Source organism: Rhizophagus irregularis, chromosome 20 (assembly GCF_026210795.1).
Source record: "Rhizophagus irregularis chromosome 20, complete sequence".
Lineage (NCBI taxonomy): Eukaryota > Fungi > Glomeromycota > Glomeromycetes > Glomerales > Glomeraceae > Rhizophagus > Rhizophagus irregularis.
In genome coordinates, this window is record NC_089448.1 from 1,211,945 (window position 1) to 1,229,899 (window position 17,955).

General features: G+C 24.6%; 3 protein-coding genes across 3 annotated transcripts; 2 read left to right on the forward strand and 1 right to left on the reverse strand.

Moving 5' to 3' along the window:
• Positions 1–2,966: 2,966 nt before the first annotated feature.
• Positions 2,967–4,604, forward strand: OCT59_012891 (uncharacterized protein; the record flags this gene model as incomplete). Its single annotated transcript, XM_066140438.1, has 6 exons — positions 2,967–3,159; positions 3,316–3,470; positions 3,540–4,293; positions 4,401–4,412; positions 4,480–4,524; positions 4,591–4,604. 6 exons carry the CDS (start codon positions 2,967–2,969, stop codon positions 4,602–4,604), a joined length of 1,173 nt encoding a protein of 390 aa, XP_066001321.1.
• A 3,557-nt stretch (positions 4,605–8,161) lies between these two features.
• Positions 8,162–9,855, forward strand: OCT59_012892 (uncharacterized protein; the record flags this gene model as incomplete). The annotated part of the gene is made up of 6 exons (XM_025323458.2): positions 8,162–8,244; positions 8,398–8,665; positions 8,734–8,785; positions 9,317–9,604; positions 9,672–9,716; positions 9,785–9,855. The coding sequence occupies 6 exons, from the start codon at positions 8,162–8,164 to the stop codon at positions 9,853–9,855; spliced, it is 807 nt and encodes a 268-aa protein (XP_025180559.2).
• Positions 9,856–13,156: 3,301 nt separating this feature from the next.
• Positions 13,157–13,687, reverse strand: OCT59_012893 (uncharacterized protein; the record flags this gene model as incomplete). Its single annotated transcript, XM_066140440.1, has 2 exons — positions 13,157–13,404; positions 13,549–13,687. The coding sequence occupies 2 exons, from the start codon at positions 13,685–13,687 to the stop codon at positions 13,157–13,159; spliced, it is 387 nt and encodes a 128-aa protein (XP_066001322.1).
• Positions 13,688–17,955: the final 4,268 nt, after the last annotated feature.

Consider the following 17,955-nt stretch of genomic DNA (forward strand, 5'->3'; position numbering starts at 1 on the left):
TTTTTAGACTGGATCATTTTTTTTAATATTTTTTTTTTGGTTTCTTTTTTTTTAGAGCGGATTTTTTTAATATTTAATATTTTTTTTTTATTTTTTAAACCGAGATTTTAATAATTTTTCTTTACAATTTTTTTAAAACTGAATTTTCAATATTTCTCATCCTGGTTTTTTTCTCTTTATAATAATAATCTATACAAATATGTTATTATGTAATTTTTTATTTATTTTTAACACTTTTTTATGTATAGATATTATCGTTATTATTTATTTCGTCTTTTAGGCTTAGATCTAGATCAGTGATTGGACCTTTAACGTACAATTATTTTATTTTCTAGAATCCATAAAAACAATAAATTTCACTAAACTCAACAGGTTAGACTGACGCACTAACACTGCAATCCTACAGTGAGTATCACCTCTTAGGTTTTGATCGGCGATACAATCAAAATAAAATATTTTTTTTATTGAATAAATATACTTTGTTTTATTTTTTTAGTTAGAATAAATATATTTTTTCTTACTTAAAATAAAAAAAAAACATGTTAATATAATAAGATCATAATTCATCTAAATATAAAACAAAAATAGTATATTGATTTAAACTTATTTAATCCTGTTGCAACGCAACAGGTTGCGGCTAGTAAATATTTATGAGAAACTATCGTCTTTTTTATAAACCACGACTAGTTACAATAAACGAATTGATAGATTTTAAAAAATAATATATAATAAATTGGAATGTTTTCCGAATATCTCCACTAATAATTCATCAGGTCTATAAATCCAAGGAAGAATTATCTTTTGGATTTTTTTTTTTAGCTACATTAGCCTTGTGAATAAAAATACAAATTTTTTTCTTTGGTTTCTTGATGGTAATACTGTCTCACAACTCAGAAATATCTACTATTATATCGATTTTATGGATGAAAACCTCTAGCATTATAAGACCTTCGGTTTTATGCTTTGGTTAGATAATTGAGTTCATCTTGTTAGCTAGATATCTGTTGTTAGCATTATGTTTCGTTTCAATCCAAAAATAATAAAATAATAACTGCATAATAAATAATTAATAAGAATTCGAACTTAATATATATAAAATATTATACCTAGAATATATCGTATAATATTTGAGCTTTATTTCTTCGAAATGAATGTTAATGAATTCATTTAATATTAAAATCCACATGTTATTTAAAGGTTAAATGCAAGTCATTTTTTCTAATATAGTTTGACTATTAACATATAAAGTTTTTTATTTTTAAATATCAAAAGTATCATTTGCAGTCTATCTAACACCTTTAATTTATCCATTAAAATTATTTGTTTTAACATACTAGAAAACGGGGAAACCGTTATTAAGTCCGAAGTGTTGTTTAAGCCTTTAAAGGTTTATTGTTGTACTTCTTCACGTGTCGGACGGACATTTTGGTGTTACCTTTGTATAGTAGTGTATAGTCTTTTGTTACACTTCGGACTAATAAAAAATACGTTACTTTTGCAGTTTTTTGTATTTTTTTTTGTAACCTTTAATAATTTATATACGCAAAAACATCATATCAAAAAGGTATCTAATCTAAAAATTTTGAAACTACACTATAAAAGATTAATTAACTTGAAACCCTTCTAATATAGCGCTAAAATCATACTTTTGTATATTTATTCATTCCCTTCACTATCATCATCCTCCTCGAGAACCTGCAACACGTTTCTTGTTTTCATTAATATTATCACCAATTTTTAGTTTCCTTTAATACTTTACCTGTTGGTTCATTACCGTTAATTTCCTTAATTCTGTCACTAAAAACTTGCTTGTTCAAATTCTCCTTCAGATCTGTTAGAGCGTCCCTTGTATCGTAAAATTGTTCGTCATCCGACTTCTCAAACTGCCGTCCTTCCCTATAAGTTCATCTTGACTTTTAGTTGTAACCCTTGGCCTATTTCGTCTTCCATTCCCGATTTATATACTTGTTCATCATTTCATTTTCGTTGTTAAAGTATAAAAGGATATATTTAATTTTGTTAACCTAATAACTTTTCCGAAAAATCCTCCATATTTTTTAATATTTTCTTTAATGATTTCTCCATAGGTTTATCACTACCTGCTACAATTTTCTTAACTGCTTACTAACCAAACTTTTTATTTAATTCACGTGGTAATAAATCAGAGTCAAACATTCGGAAAAAATATTGACGACCATTTCTAAGAATTGTAATATTGGCCCCCAACTCGCTTATAAGTGTTTTCATATTCTTTGGTAAAACAAAATCTGGCCTTGATCGTCTTATATTTATAACTTCTTTTGATTGTTATTTTCTCCACATAACCTACATCTCTTATACATTCGTCGTCTGACCAATACCAAGGAAAATCGTAAAAGGTCATATCACGTGATTTCTCAAATAACTTTTTACCGTCCATTTCATCGCAGTTGTTGTAACAATCGGAAGCCCGGTGATCCTTCCATTTGGGTAATTTTGTGTATCCGAATTTTTCCGGCTTTTACGCTTCATCAGAATAATTTGTATTAGATTTTTTTTTCATAAATTAGTTTCAGATATGTATTAAGTTAATACGATATCAATCCATAAAATTAACAAATTTTTTTTCAAATTTCCAAATTCTTTTTGGTTAGGTAATAATCAACATTCGTAAAAGTTTAAATTAAATTCACGTTGATATTTAATTTCGTATTTTCTTATTTTAATTTTACCTATTATGGAGAATTTAAATAAAAAATTGTAATTTACCAAAATTGAATAAATTTAATTGCAGATCAAGATTATTGTGTTTCCTCTGTGTATTTTAACTAGTCTTTTTTTGATAATTTTGTTGCCGATCTTGAAATCATTGCAACATTTCACCACTTTTTTTTCGTTTTTTTTTCTTTTCTTTTCCTTTATTAATTTTTAGTAATTTTTACATTGCGAATTAATAACATTTTTTTGTTTAAAAATTATTTATTAAAATGGATGAAATTAAATTAAGTGATGATGTCATTGAACAAATAAAAGGCTTCCATTATTGGAATTTGACTAAAGAACAAGAATCGTTAATTGATAAACTAATAACAGACAAAGAATTAAAAGAACGTTATAAAGGCTTTGGTTTATGTGAAAAATGTAAACAACCTAAAATTTATCCTGATTATTGTCGGCCATGTAAATCACAATATTTTAAACAAAATTTCAAAAATTGGACAAGTGGAAATCATAATGTTGATGAATTTATTCAAAAAGCACAATTAAAAGCTAAAAATATTGATCAAGTCATAGAATGGGTTGAATATGATAAATTTGAAAATGTTGAATATTTAGCAAAAGGGAGATTTGGAACTACTTTTAAAGCAGTTTGGAAAGATGGTCCTTGGAAATTGAATGATAACTATCAATTGGAAAGAAAAGGTGAAACAAAAGTCGCTTTAAAATGTTTACATAATTCACAAGATATTACAGCAGAATTTTTAAAAGAAGTAAGATATTTTCTTTTAAATCTTAATTAGCCTTTATAAATGTTAAACTAACCATAATTTTCTTTTAAGGTTGAATCAAATATTTTAGTATATAATACTGGTTGGGTAGTTCGTTGTTTTGGTATTACCAAAGATCCTAAAACAAATGATTTTATGATGGTTATGGTTTTAAAAGATGGTAGTTTAAGACAATATTTAAACAACAACTTCATTTCAATTAATTGGGAGGAAAAGTTGCTTAATTTACAAGGTATTGCATTTGGTCTTAAAGATATTCATAATAAAGGATTAATTCATCATGATTTTCATTGTGGGAATATATTAAGCTCTTCTGTTCCATATTTTCATGTTTCTATTACTGGTTTGGGATTATGTCAACCTGCTAATGTCAAATCCTCTCAAAAGAGTAATAAAAAAATATATGGAGTATTACCTTATGTAGCTCCTGAAGTTTTAAGAGGAAAAGAATATACTCAAGCAAGTGATATCTATGGATTTGGAATCATTGCATATGAAATTTGTACAGGTTTCCCTCCTTATTATGATATAGCTCATGATGAATTCTTAGCAATGAAAATTTGTAAGGGATTGAGGCCAACGTCTGATTATAAAATCCCTCAATTAATTTTTAATATTATTAATCAATGTTGGGATGCAGACCCTTTAAAGCGACCTGATGCAAATGAATTGCATGATTTAATAGCGGAATTAGATAATGATATTAGTGACAATAAAGTATCTTCTGTAATTTATGGGCAAGTTAAAGAAGCAGATGAAATTAAAGAGTCATCTTTAACAGTTCAATTACCATTACCATCTACAAGTACGCTCTCATATATGTTACATCCTCAAGCAGTTTATACAAGCAGACTTTTAGATTTTAAAAATCTTCCAGAACCAAAAAATGCTGATAATAATGATTTACTGAAGTAGAATTTTCAGGTAAACACTTATAGTTTTCTATAATAATTTAAATTAGTTTTATAATTCTGACAACCAATATTTATAGGTTCCTTAAAAATGGATTTTACTAAACTTGATATTAATCCTAAAGGTAATTTCTTTTGCATGTGATTTTTTGGTCTATTAGAATTTAATTAAACTATTTTTTTTATTATAGATGAAAAAAATTAAAATACTTTTAACTTTAAATGAAAATATTTTGTATATAAATCAAATATAATTTTATTTTGAACTTGAGGCAGGATAGTCTTTAATATTATTCAATGGTAATATAATAAGACTGATAATTTATCAATTATTCATATCTGAAAGATTGAATATTAATTTGATTGTAAATGAATAAGATTTTTTTTTTATTAATAAATTTGGTTATATTAAATTATTTATAAATAAATCATTAATATTTCAATTGTATAAATCAGTTGATAAACAAGGGAACACATTTTTTTTTCACTTTATAATGTAATTTTGCCATTTTGGTTAAATAAAACAGGACTTGGAAGATTAAGTAAGTTGTTCATTGGGCGTGAAACTACCCACGTGTAAATTTTTATCAAGCTAACTCAAGTACTTATGAATTTTTAATGGTATTAATCTTTGAGTTTTTTTTTGTGTAAAAAGATTATATGTATAGATAATATTACTATTATTATATTCATTTAATAAATTTAATAAAGAAATTATAAAATTTTATTTATGAAAGTTTTATTTTCATATTGTTCATATTTTTCATAAAGCCAAATTTTAAGATTTTTGAGCCAACTATTTTTGAGAAAAGAGCAGCACTGTACGATCTTAATTTGTAGAAGTTCGTACAGCAGTACTGTACTGTACTGTACTGTATGAACTTGTTAAAACTTACTGTACAGTACTGTTTATAGATCTGCCTTTTGAATAAACATAGAGAGAACAAAATTTTATTTTATCAAATAAAATTAAAGCTTTATACTCATTTATTTTTATACAGTGGTTAAAATTAAAGAATAATTGTGCAAATTCTGCAATCATTTTTAAAATGATTCACGAAGTTTTATAGTAATATATGAAAATTTCTTTATGAAACTAAGTCCACCTTTTTCTTCTTTCTGCTTTTATTTTTTTATTTTTTATCTATCAAGTCACAATTACTAATATAGGAATTTTTAATAGATGTATTTTATTACAACAAAGATATTAATGAAAGTAATTTTATACATTAAAGTTAACGGCACAGTAATTTTATGCAAAAAAATCTATATCTCCACCAATATTTAAGCTAACTTGATAAAATTATTGTCTGAATAGTCCTAACAACTTTAAGACCTGTTTATTTAACCAAAATGACGAACGTTATAAAATGAAAAAACATGCAGCATATAAAGAAAATCATACCTCCACAAATATTAAAAATCGATATCTAAATATTCTTACACTTGCTAAACAACTTTACTTAATCCCACAAGATCTGTTTTATTTAATCAAAATGATGAAATTAAAATAAATATGAGCGCCACAGTAATCTATCTTATTAAAAAAATTCCTGTGAAACCGTTATTCGATATTTATACAGGTTAATCTAAATTTCTGAGTTGTGCAACGCATCATTCCCCTGCGCCAGATTTGCGCCTGATCTATACTTAAGTGTTTAATGTTTTTGATCAGCAAATTTGTGATTGCTAATACCAATTTTTAGTTTCCCGAGTAACTAATACAAATAACTATTAGAATAGATAGATTATTAGCTTTTTTTAATAATGATGATAAATTTCTATAATCGATAATAAAATTTTTTCATATTAATTTTTCATATTAATTTTTTCTCCCCATATAATATTAGATCAATTTAATAGTTTAGTATATAAAAGAGAATTATTTGGCCTTTTCCCTAATAAAATTTTTTTATATTGATTTTTTTCTCCCGATAATAATAATTCAGTGTAATAAAGATAAAGATTTTTTAGCGTTTTTTCTCCTAGTATCAATAAAACTATTTATAATAAATTTGAAAATATTCTACAGTACTGTAACATCTACTTTATACAATAAATAAAATTTATATTAATTTCTTATCAATATATTATTAATATATTTCTTCAGACCAAAAACATTGTAATAATGAAATCTTTCAAAATATTTAAACATGCTATAATAATACTACATTTTTCAAATATACAAAAAAAAGTTTATCTCACACATAAAAAAATTTTTTTGCCATCATATACAAAAAAAAAAATTCTAGCAAATGAAAAGATATGTTTTCTAAGCTCTAAGAACTCCATCTTAGCCTTTTTTTTATCACCTTTTTTAAATTTATTAAATTTATTTTTTATTTTATTATCATTTATTTACACTCCTTTAGATTTCTAATTATGAACAATAATAAAACTTGAAGTTTTTAAACATATATCATAATTTTCCTTTCATTATTCATTACTACATTAATATAAAACAACTTACTAATCCCGGTGCGAAGCAGCGAGCTACTGCTAGTTTTATACAAAAAAAATCATATTTCCACGAATATTTAAAATAATTTATGTCTGAATAGTTCAACACTCCCTAAACAACTTTATATTATCCCCAAGATCTATTACATTTAACTAAAGTGGTAAAATTACGCTATAAAATGAAGGGAAAATGCGACGCATAACACAGTAATGCATTTATTATCAACTTTACATTTATTAAAGAGAGTGTAATAGTTTTTTTATTATTTAACAAATATTTTACAAAGAAAAGAAAATGAGTTAGAAAAGTAAGGGGCGAGCAAGTAAACAATGAAACAATGATAAACAAATAATCAGTATCACGTGAAAATCTTGTACTATACGATTGTTACATACAATCGCAGTTCGTACAGTGCATTTTATATGTATACTTTATTCAAATGGATAAGAGAAATTAAATTAAGTCTTTCATAAATCATCAGCGGAGCTAATAAGTTTATGCAGATTTACAAGATTTATATTAATTCTAATAATATATGTAAATTCATGTAAAAAACTTTTAAAATCTATGTTCCATTATAAGAACTCTCTTAATATGAATTTTATTGAAAAAAAAAAACATTAACTGAACGTTCATACTGTTATGCTTCATATTTAAAAAATGAGAAAAAGTCAGGTCAGACAATAATAATATTGTGAACTTTGTGAAAAATTTTTTTTTTTAAAAAAAATTATTAAAAGAAGTTAAATTAATACATATGATGATGAGATTAATTTTATTGTATAATTACATTATCAATTTATAAGAAAATCCTGCAAAAATGCGCAAATAAAATTTGAAATTTTGCAAAAAGAACAGAAAAGGAAAAATTGCAATTATCTTTTTAAATTTAAAAACAATTTCAAATTTTCAAATTCTCTTTTAGTTAGTAATAATCAACATTCGTAAAAGGTTAACTTAAATTCATGTTGATATTTAATTTCGTATTTTCTTATTTTAATCTTACCTAATTATGGAGAATTTAAATAAAAAAGCAGGCAGAGATTGGGACAAGTAGTCTTTGTAGGATTGTAATTTACCAAAATTGAATAAATTTAATTGCAGATCAAGATTATTGTGTTTCCTCTGTGTATTTTGTGTATTTTTAACTAGTCTTTTTTTGATAATTTTGTTGCCGATCTTTAAATCATTGCAACATTAAAATAATGTTTCACCACTTTTTTTTTTATTTTTTTTCTTTTCCTTTATTATTTTTTAGTAATTTTACGTACGAATTAATAACATATTTTTGTTTAAATAAAATGGATGAAATTAAATTAAGTGATGATGTTATTGAGCAAATAAAAGATTTAAATTATTATTACCTGACAAAAGAACAAAAATCGTTAATTGATAAACTAATAATAGACAAAGAATTAATAGAATGTTATAAAAAATATAATTTATGTAAAAAATGTAAGCAGCCTAAAACTGGATATAAATATTGTCGGTTATGTAATTCACAACATTTTAAACAAAATTTCAAAAATTGGACAAGTGGAAATCATGATATTGATGAATTTATTCAAAAAGCACAATTAAAAGCTAAAAATTTTGGTCAAGCCATAGAATGGATTGAATATGATAAATTTGAAAATGTTGAATATTTAGCAAAAGGGGGATTTGGAACTACTTTTAAAGCAGTTTGGAAAGATGGTCCTATATGGAAATATGATCATAATCAATGGAGAAGAGAAGGTAAAACAAAAGTTGCTTTAAAATGTTTACATAATTCACAAGATATTACAGCAGAATTTTTAAAAGAAGTAAGATATTTTATTATAAATCTTAATTAGCTTTATAAATGTTAAACTAACTATAATTTTCTTTTAAGGTTGAGTCAAATATTTTAGCATATGAAACTAGTTGGATAGTTCGTTGTTTTGGTATTACCAAAGATCCAAAAACAAATGATTTTATGATGGTTATGGATTTGAAAGATGGTAGTTTAAGACAATTTTTAAATGATAACTTCATTTCACTGAATTGGGAGAATAAGTTATATAATTTACAAGGTATTGCATTTGGTCTTAAAGATATTCATAATAAAGGATTAATTCATCATGATTTTCATTGTGGGAATATATTAAGCAATTTTAATGAAGAGGCTTTTGTTACTGATTTGGGATTATGTCAACCTGCTAATGCCAAATCCTCTCAAAATAGTAATAAAAAAATATATGGAGTATTACCTTATGTAGCTCCTGAAGTTTTAAGAGGAAAAGAATATACTCAAGCAAGTGATATTTATGGATTTGGAATCATTGCATATGAAATTTGTACAGGTTTCCCTCCTTATTATGATATAGCTCATGATGAATTCTTAGCAATGAAAATTTGTAAGGGATTGAGGCCAACGTCTAATTATAAAATTCCTCAGTTAATTTTTGACATTATTAATCAATGTTGGGATGCAGACCCTTTAAAACGACCTAATGCAGAAGAATTACATGAATCAATATGGAAGTTATATCCTGATATTGATAACAATAAAGTGGATTCTTTAATTTATGGGCAAGTTAAAGAGGCAGATAAAATTAATAAAAAGTCATCTTTTCCAGTCCAATTTCCATTATCATCTACAAGTAAACTCTCATATACAACACATCCTCAAGCAGTTTATACAAGTAGACTTTTAGATTTTAAAAATCTTCCAGAACCAAAAAATGCTGATAATAATGATTTACTTGGAGTGGAATATTCAGGTAAATACATATAGTTTTCAATAATAATTTAAATTAGTTTTATAATTCTGGCAACCAATATTTATAGATTCCTTAAAAATGGATTTTACTAAACTTGATATTAATCCTAAAGGTAATTTCTTTTACATGTGATTATTTGGTCTATTAGAATTTAATTAAACTATTTTTTTTTTATTATAGATGAAAAAATTAAAACACATTTAACTTTAAATGAAAATATTTTGTATATAAAAAAAACACATCAAATATAATTACTTGAGGATGGTCTTTAATATTAATCTGGGATATTTGATGGAAATATAGAAGACTGATAATTTATCAATTATTTATATCTGAAAGATCAAGGATTAGCGTTGTAATAAATTTAAAAATTGTTTTTTTTATTAATAAATTTGATCATATTAAATTATCTAAAATTTATAATAAATAAATCATTTATATTTCAATTGTATTAATAAGTATCATGGTTGATAAGCAAGAGAATTAAGTTTAATGTAAATAATTACTTTTCAGTGATGTCTTTATATTACAGTAAAAACACCCACTAGAAGTTCATGTATAAATCGTGGCTTGATAAATTATTTTGTATGTAAGTTATATAAGAATGATCCTTTTACATTAAATAAATTATGGATTATTGCGAAATAAAAATTATTTTTTATATGATAGAAAGTATAAAAAGAGATTTAAAATATTTGAAGTTAAATAATCACTTAAAATTTTAGCATTTTTATTTTAGTGGTTGGAACTGATTAACGTTAATCGATTATTTAATTAACTATTAGTAAGCAAACTAGTCGATTAAAATTATTTAAATCATTATTCTCAAATTATATAATGTAACCCAGAAATGTTATTTTATGCTTTAATAATAAGATTATTAAAATATATGGCTTCATGTAATTAATTTATAACGGAGTAATATAATTTGCAGCCAAAAAACAGCTTCTAACCGGTTAATCATTCCAACCTCTTTTATTTTAGTGTTTAAAACAGTCACTTGTTAACTCATCAAGTTAAACTTGCACCCAGAGATTCTTTTACATACTAAAGAGTAATGATATTAATTTTATGGATTGATATAATGACTTTAGCGTTTAACTACATTTTTACATTTTTAATTTGTTTATAATTTTCATATTTTTTATTATTTCGTGTAATAAAGCCAAAAAATACTCGGCAAATGGAATGGTAATGGGAACCTTTAGCAGATTAGACTTTTAATATTTTTTTTTTAATGTCATGTGAAATTTAAAATATTTGATAGAGTTAAAAATAATCAAGAAACATTAATTAAAGGAGTAAGCAAATTAGCAAAACAATGGGTAAACGCCACACAATCACGTGGGGGAGAAAATTTATAAGGTAGCTCTTTCACCATTATTCACTATTCCCAAAGTAATTAGAAAGTACAAAGAGTACAGTATGATGAATTATTTTTTTTCTTCTGCAAGTAAACATGAAAAAGATATTATAGGAATTTTGTTGGTAAATGGATTTATTCTATATCTGATATAAATAAATTAAGCGTATTATACTTTTTAAATAAAAACTTGATGTGAAATAATTAAAATAAATTTTTATATTCTGTGAATATTTTATTTAAATAAATGTAGCTAACTACTCATCCTATTTCATTTTTACAAAAAAAGAAATTTTCAATTATTTATAAAATCTAATATAACTTGTAACCTGTCGGGTCATGTCATATCCAATTTTTTTCAAACCGAAATTTTTTTTCGTTTTCTTTATAAACCCGATTTTTTTATTATATTATATATTTTTTTTGATTTCTTTTTTTTCAAACCGAAAATAAAATTTTAATTTTATCAATCTTTTTTTTATTTTTTTTTCAGACGATCTTGGCTGTTAGAACTGCCGTTAGGCTCCATCACCCGAGTTTGTCCGTCAGATCAGTTCATACCAAAGAATAATTTTGTTTTAATCCTTTTTTTTTTATTTTCCGAAAATAAAATTTTTTTCATTCTTTTTATTTTCGGTTTCTTTCAATACCGAGAATATTTTAAAGGCAATTATTTTCAAAATTTTAATATTTTTTCAATATATTTTCTCTTAAATTTTTTGTACGTTCACCCGACTTCTCTTATTCAAAGTTTTCCCTTTTTTTATTTTTTAAAAAAAAGTCTTTATTTCATTATTTTTAAAACTTTATAATTTAGGGTTTCTTTTTTTTGTAGCACATTAGGTTTCTTTTTATAGGACCAAACTCCCGAAGACTTAAATTAATCCAGACTACTGGAAGAAATATACGGAGAAGTTATACTTTCGATTGTATTAAAGGAATTAAAGAAATGTAGTAATATTCTTTTTTTTTGTTTTTAAACCGCTGGACATTCTAGAGACTTAAACGAACCTGGATTTAGGTACTATATATAGAGAGGTGTTGTATAGCAATAATTTACTGTCACATTTAAAATTATTTACATCATTCCAAAGGTTAATTTTCTAATAAAAAAAAATATATTTTTTTAAAAGGGATTTCTTTCATGATAAAAAATTTAATTTAAACCCAAATAATAGAAATGGTATAATAATAATAAAAAATAAAATGTGAATTACTGATACAATAGTATATTTTTTTTTCTAATTTCCTAACAAAAATAAAACCGAAATTTTTTTTTTTGAATTTTTTTAACGAAATAAAAAATGAAATAAAAAAATATTTTCTTTGCAGAAATAAAAAAATGATGTTTCTAATTTTTCAAAAAAAAAAATCGAAAAAAAAAAATGTTTTTTTCTAATTTTATTAAAAAAAGATGATATTTCTAACAGAGGGCTGAAAAAAAAAATTGTGTTTAAATATTATACAACTTTTGTGTTGTTGCGTAGTCTCGTGTCAGACAAAAATTGTATTACCTTTGCATAACATTATTCCTTCGTTACATATTGGACTAATAATAATTACCTTCTAATAATTTGCGAAACAAGTTTTTCATGCATATTTAGGTATTTATGCTGTATATTCGAAATTCTTTCTCTCGGAAAAGTTCTTTTGTAGTACTTAATCCTTCTCATGATCTGTGTAATATATAGGAAAAAATTTTGTAAATACGATTGGAATAATTTATTTTGGAAATCTGATGTTTATAAAATTTATAGAAGAGTTTGTGAAAATCCCATAGTTAACTAATAATAGTGATAGAAACAAACTAGTTACAGGAAATGTGAAAGAGCAAAAAATAGTATGATGCAGGGATTCGCATTATATGGCCCTGAAAGTGTCACATTGCTACTCTAAAACTTTTGATATTACTAATAAAGTTTCCTTGTATGCAACAGAAAATAATAATACGTCATGTATGTTAATATCATTTCTTTAAAGATTAGTAATTTTATGTTATAAATTGCATTGTAAGTTAGCGTAAAAAAATTTTTTTAAAAATAAATTTATTAATAAATTTTGAGGCGTGATCAGCATAAAATTCAGTTACGCAATTCTAAACGAAATGAGAAAAAGCTATAATATTTGAAAAACGTTCTTAAATCTTGAACTGGAAATTTTCTAAGTTGTTACGGGGAATTTGAGTTATTTCATAGCAATCTTCTAAATCTTGTAGATCTTTCAGATATTAAACGTTCGGTATGTACTTTGCCTATCCCTGTGAATGATGTTAACTCAGAAAATTTGGTCTTGTTGGCATTTAATTGATCACTGCGCGCTAACAGGAAGGCTCTTCCTGCAAAGGGACCGAAATACGACCTCCAATGATTACCATCAACAATAGCAGATAATGATGGAAGTTTATCTACATCGGAAGATCCACCTCCCTTATCGGTTGCTTTTTTTGCTCATTGTCGAACATTGTTTTGCTCACTTTTGTTGACTTTAGAAGTTTACACTGATGGGACTTAATATAAATCTGAGGTGAAGTGAACATAGGTATATCCATACACTACATGTTATCGTAACAGTGACGTAACACCCATTTTTAAGTAGATAAATTTCGTTGGATAATCATCATCAGTTCTTGTAACATCAGTAATCTCTTTGACAGTATATTCTTGAGTTAGACGCTCAGTAGAATCGTTAACATAGCAAAAAGCTACAAATTTTGCAGGCATTATTTTTTAATAAAATATTTTTTTTCGGAATTTAAATATACGTAAAATTTTTTCTCTCTTTATTTATTTCTCAAGCTAAATAAATGTCTGTAATGTTTTTATAAAAAAGTATAATATTGTAGACATTTTAATTTTATTTTATTTTATTTTTACTTTGTAATTTTTTCAAAAAAATATTTACGCGAAAAAAAAAAAAATTTTACGTGAAAATAAATTAAAATTTAAAAGTATTTACATAATTTATGTTATGTTATTTATTAAAAAGTCAAAAAAGTACATTTTCGCATAAATAAAATATTTATGGAAAAATATTACAAATATTTACATAATTTATCTTACGCATGAGATATTCATATTACACCGAAAAAAATTATTATGAACATTTTCATACTTAGTTATAATTTAAATAAACAAGTTAACTTAATCATAACCGGAAGTTTTAAATAGATTCATATGAGACAAACTTCTTTAATATTAAAAATAGTAATAATAATAATAATTATTTATTGTTTAAAATAAATAAATAATAAATAACTACACAAATATTAAGAAGTGTTTAAATTTCAAATTATATTAATTTTGCAAAAAAAAAAGTTGTCAAATTTAATAAAAAAAATAATCTATTTTGTTGTATTCTCTTTTAATTATTCAAATCATTCAAAAAAAAAAAAAAATCTTCCGTAATTTTTTTTTAAAAAAAGATCTCAAGCAATTATATATTTTAGTAAAAAAAAATCTTATATAATTACTTATTTATTAAATAAAAGATAATTAATGTATATTGTTGTACTTTATTTTAGAAATAAAAAATTTTTTTAATTGTTAATTCGTTACTAAATTTTCAGATCACGTGTAAATGAACTCATGCAATGACTACGCCAAAGATCATGTGATAAAGTATTTTCTTACGATCGTTCCGGGACCGTTCAAGGCGTTTCATCTGAGGGACTAAGAGGATGGCTGTGTTTATTAATGCGAAGTGGCACGGGAAAAGGTTAATAACCATTCTCTGATGTGATATGAAATTTATGTCTGAAATTTAAATCGTTGTTCTGAAAATTTTAGTTGTGAGATGGTAGGAAGTTAATGTTATGAGATGAGTGAAAAATTTATGAATATAAATATATCGTGAATTAAATTTATTATACATATAAAAAATTATCTGTTATCATCAAAAACTGAAAAGTTCATTTCATTTATAAACCTATCTAGAATATACTGTATTGTACATCATTAAAATTATATTATAAATTTTATATTTTTATTTATATTCGTCTAAATAATCCTTAAAGACGTTTTTTTCTTTTAATGATAAAATGTTATATGATGGGTTAAACATAGCATCAGTTATTCAGTTACAGTACAATGACAATGGAAATGGATTATAAGATGTTAAAACGGTTAACGATAATCCGTTCTAATCAATCAATCACTAAACGTCAAATAGTTCTCCCTGTTTAAGAAATTTTATAATAATCTACGTCACACTATAAAGTGTCTTCATGACTTTCATAATTTTTCACACATAATTATCTACATTTATAGTCAATCATAATTATATTGTGACCGAAAACTTTTGTTTATTTATTTCTCGGTTTCTTGGTCTCCAATTCAATAAGCATTTTATAAAATGTTTTTATTTAATGTGCATAAAAACATTACTACTCCTGTCATAAGAACACTAATTTTAATAAGAAATAAAACATTAAATAATTTTTATAATTTATTATTTTCGAAGAATAGTAGCCGAGATTTAGATGATTCTTCGTTCCATTAACTAATATGATCTTTAGGAATTTCTGCTGTTATTCCTATCCCCAAATAATGCTAATGCAAAATTTAATTATCAGCTTCGCTTATTTTATCGGCGAAAAGCAATTTCAATATATATACGATATACGAGTAGTTTCTAAAGAAAAAATATTTATTTACCATTGTCAATCACTGTATGTTTCAATTTGTGTAATTGTAAGATAAACTAATTAAATGTTGATACAAGCCTTAATTTACTAATTTTAGAAATTAAGGGTTTGTTTATCCTATAATACTCGTAGTACCTAATTCCTTTAACAGTTTTTTTTAAAAAAATTTTCATATTGTGAAAATAAGGCTAATATTACGTTATATAACTTTATTGAATTTAAATATTCCAAAGTGCTACCTTTCAGAAAAAAGGATTCTCATTCTATCTTTTTCAAAAAAAAAGATAATGATGATGATGGTGGTGAAATTAGAAGCGTTGCTTTACACTAAGGAAGGTACGAAATAATACATTAGTAGGAATTTTAATATCTTTTCTCTTTTTTAATATTAAATAAATTATATAGGATCATTTAATAATCAATTTATATGTTATTCATTCAAATGAATTATTAAGTCACAGATGGCGGAAGTATTCGTGAGCGGTAGGTTATTTTATTTTATTTTTTTTTTACAAAAATAATATTATATCAATAATAATTTTTTACTTACAACTGAATTTTTTATTCATGCTAAATATATTATCCAACTAGTTTGTATTTTTTTTTTCTAATTAATTACTTTTATTTTATTTGTTAATTGTCTTATTAATTGATTAATTTTCTTTTAAAGTTGATAAATCTGATCTAACAATTCAAGAAAAAATAGCAATTGATGAACTTCAAATTAAATCTAGTTATTTCTAAGAAACGGGCAGGTATAGTCAAGAAAATATTATTAAATAGTAATAGGGAAGAAGAACGGAAACTAAAGTTAAAATTTATTGTATTGTAAAGATAGCAACAAAAGAAAAAAAATTATGAACGTATTAATAATATTATGATTATGAGATTCCAAAAAAACGAAATTTTGTCCTCCAATAAAATCGTGAAACGAGCTACCCAAGGTTACATCAATTTCCAAACTGGAAATTGTCGATCACTTAGTTATTATTCAAGTCACGTGACTAGTGCTTCGACCCGGATGAAAACCGTCATCCGGATTACACAAAAAAAAATCCGGATTATATCCGGATTGACCCGGATTTTGAATCCGGATCAGATAATCCGGATAGAAACCGGAAACCGGATTGGATTTACAAATGATCGGCAATAATTCTGGCCAGAATTCATAACGCCGGCCAGAATAACAAGTTGTGTAACATTAAATTTTCATGCCAGCCGATAAAAAATTTTTTGCCCGGTGGCTAAACTATTTTTCCGGTGTCACGTGATGTTAATTTCGGCCAGAATTACAAATTTGGCCAAAATTATCCAAGACCACGAAATTTACATAATTCCAATTTCATTAAATACTTTTCTTTAAAACAATTTCACATTATTTCAGCATTGTCTCAGACTATTGTTTAACATTTCTTTGTAAATTAACTAATTATGAAATTTTAAACAAGATATTTTTATATACAGCTAAAGATTACTATAAATAGATGTGTTGGGTTAGTAAGGCAATTTTTTAAGGATTTGTTTCTTCTTTCAAAAATTAAAGAATCATTTGAATCAAATTATATAACACTAGTTTTAATTTTTAAAAAAAGTTTTTATAATTATATAAATTTATAATATTGAACAATTTTTCATTTAAAACAATAATTATTATTTTGTTGTAACAAAAATAATATAAAGTTTTTTTCTTTTGAACGTTTGAATGTGAAATCTAAAATTATTTGTTATTTGTTAATGTATAAATTTAAATAAACAAATCTGATACAAACTTCAATAAATAAATTATAATTGAAAAATCTTCTTAAACTTACTGTATTAAAAAGTTTAATATAACAAATATAAATTTAATATATTTTAATAAAAAAATTGGTATTAGGCGCAAAAATAATTAGCCATAATATCATTTAGATATAGATCTTTATGGATCAGCAAAATTATTATTAATAAAAAAAAAATAATAAAAATTTCATCCGGATTCCGGGTCAAACCGGATATTTTTCATCCGGTTTATAATCCGGATGAAAACCGTGAAAATCCGGATATCCGAAAAAAAAAATCCGGATCAATCCGGATTGATCCGGATACGGGTCGAGGCACTACACGTGACAAATATTAATTACGACATAAAGTTACAAAAATATATGGCAAATACATCACAAACTTTACAGCCGGTTACAACTATTACAGTGACCAACACTAGCAATAATATTTTTTACAGGGTAAAAATGATGGTTATATGTCCTTAAATTTTCGATGAGGAGAAATTTTCAACTTTTGAAGACAGCTGCGGGTGGCGAAGTAAAGATGATATTCACATGAGCGACCATAATAGTTGTGATGATTGAT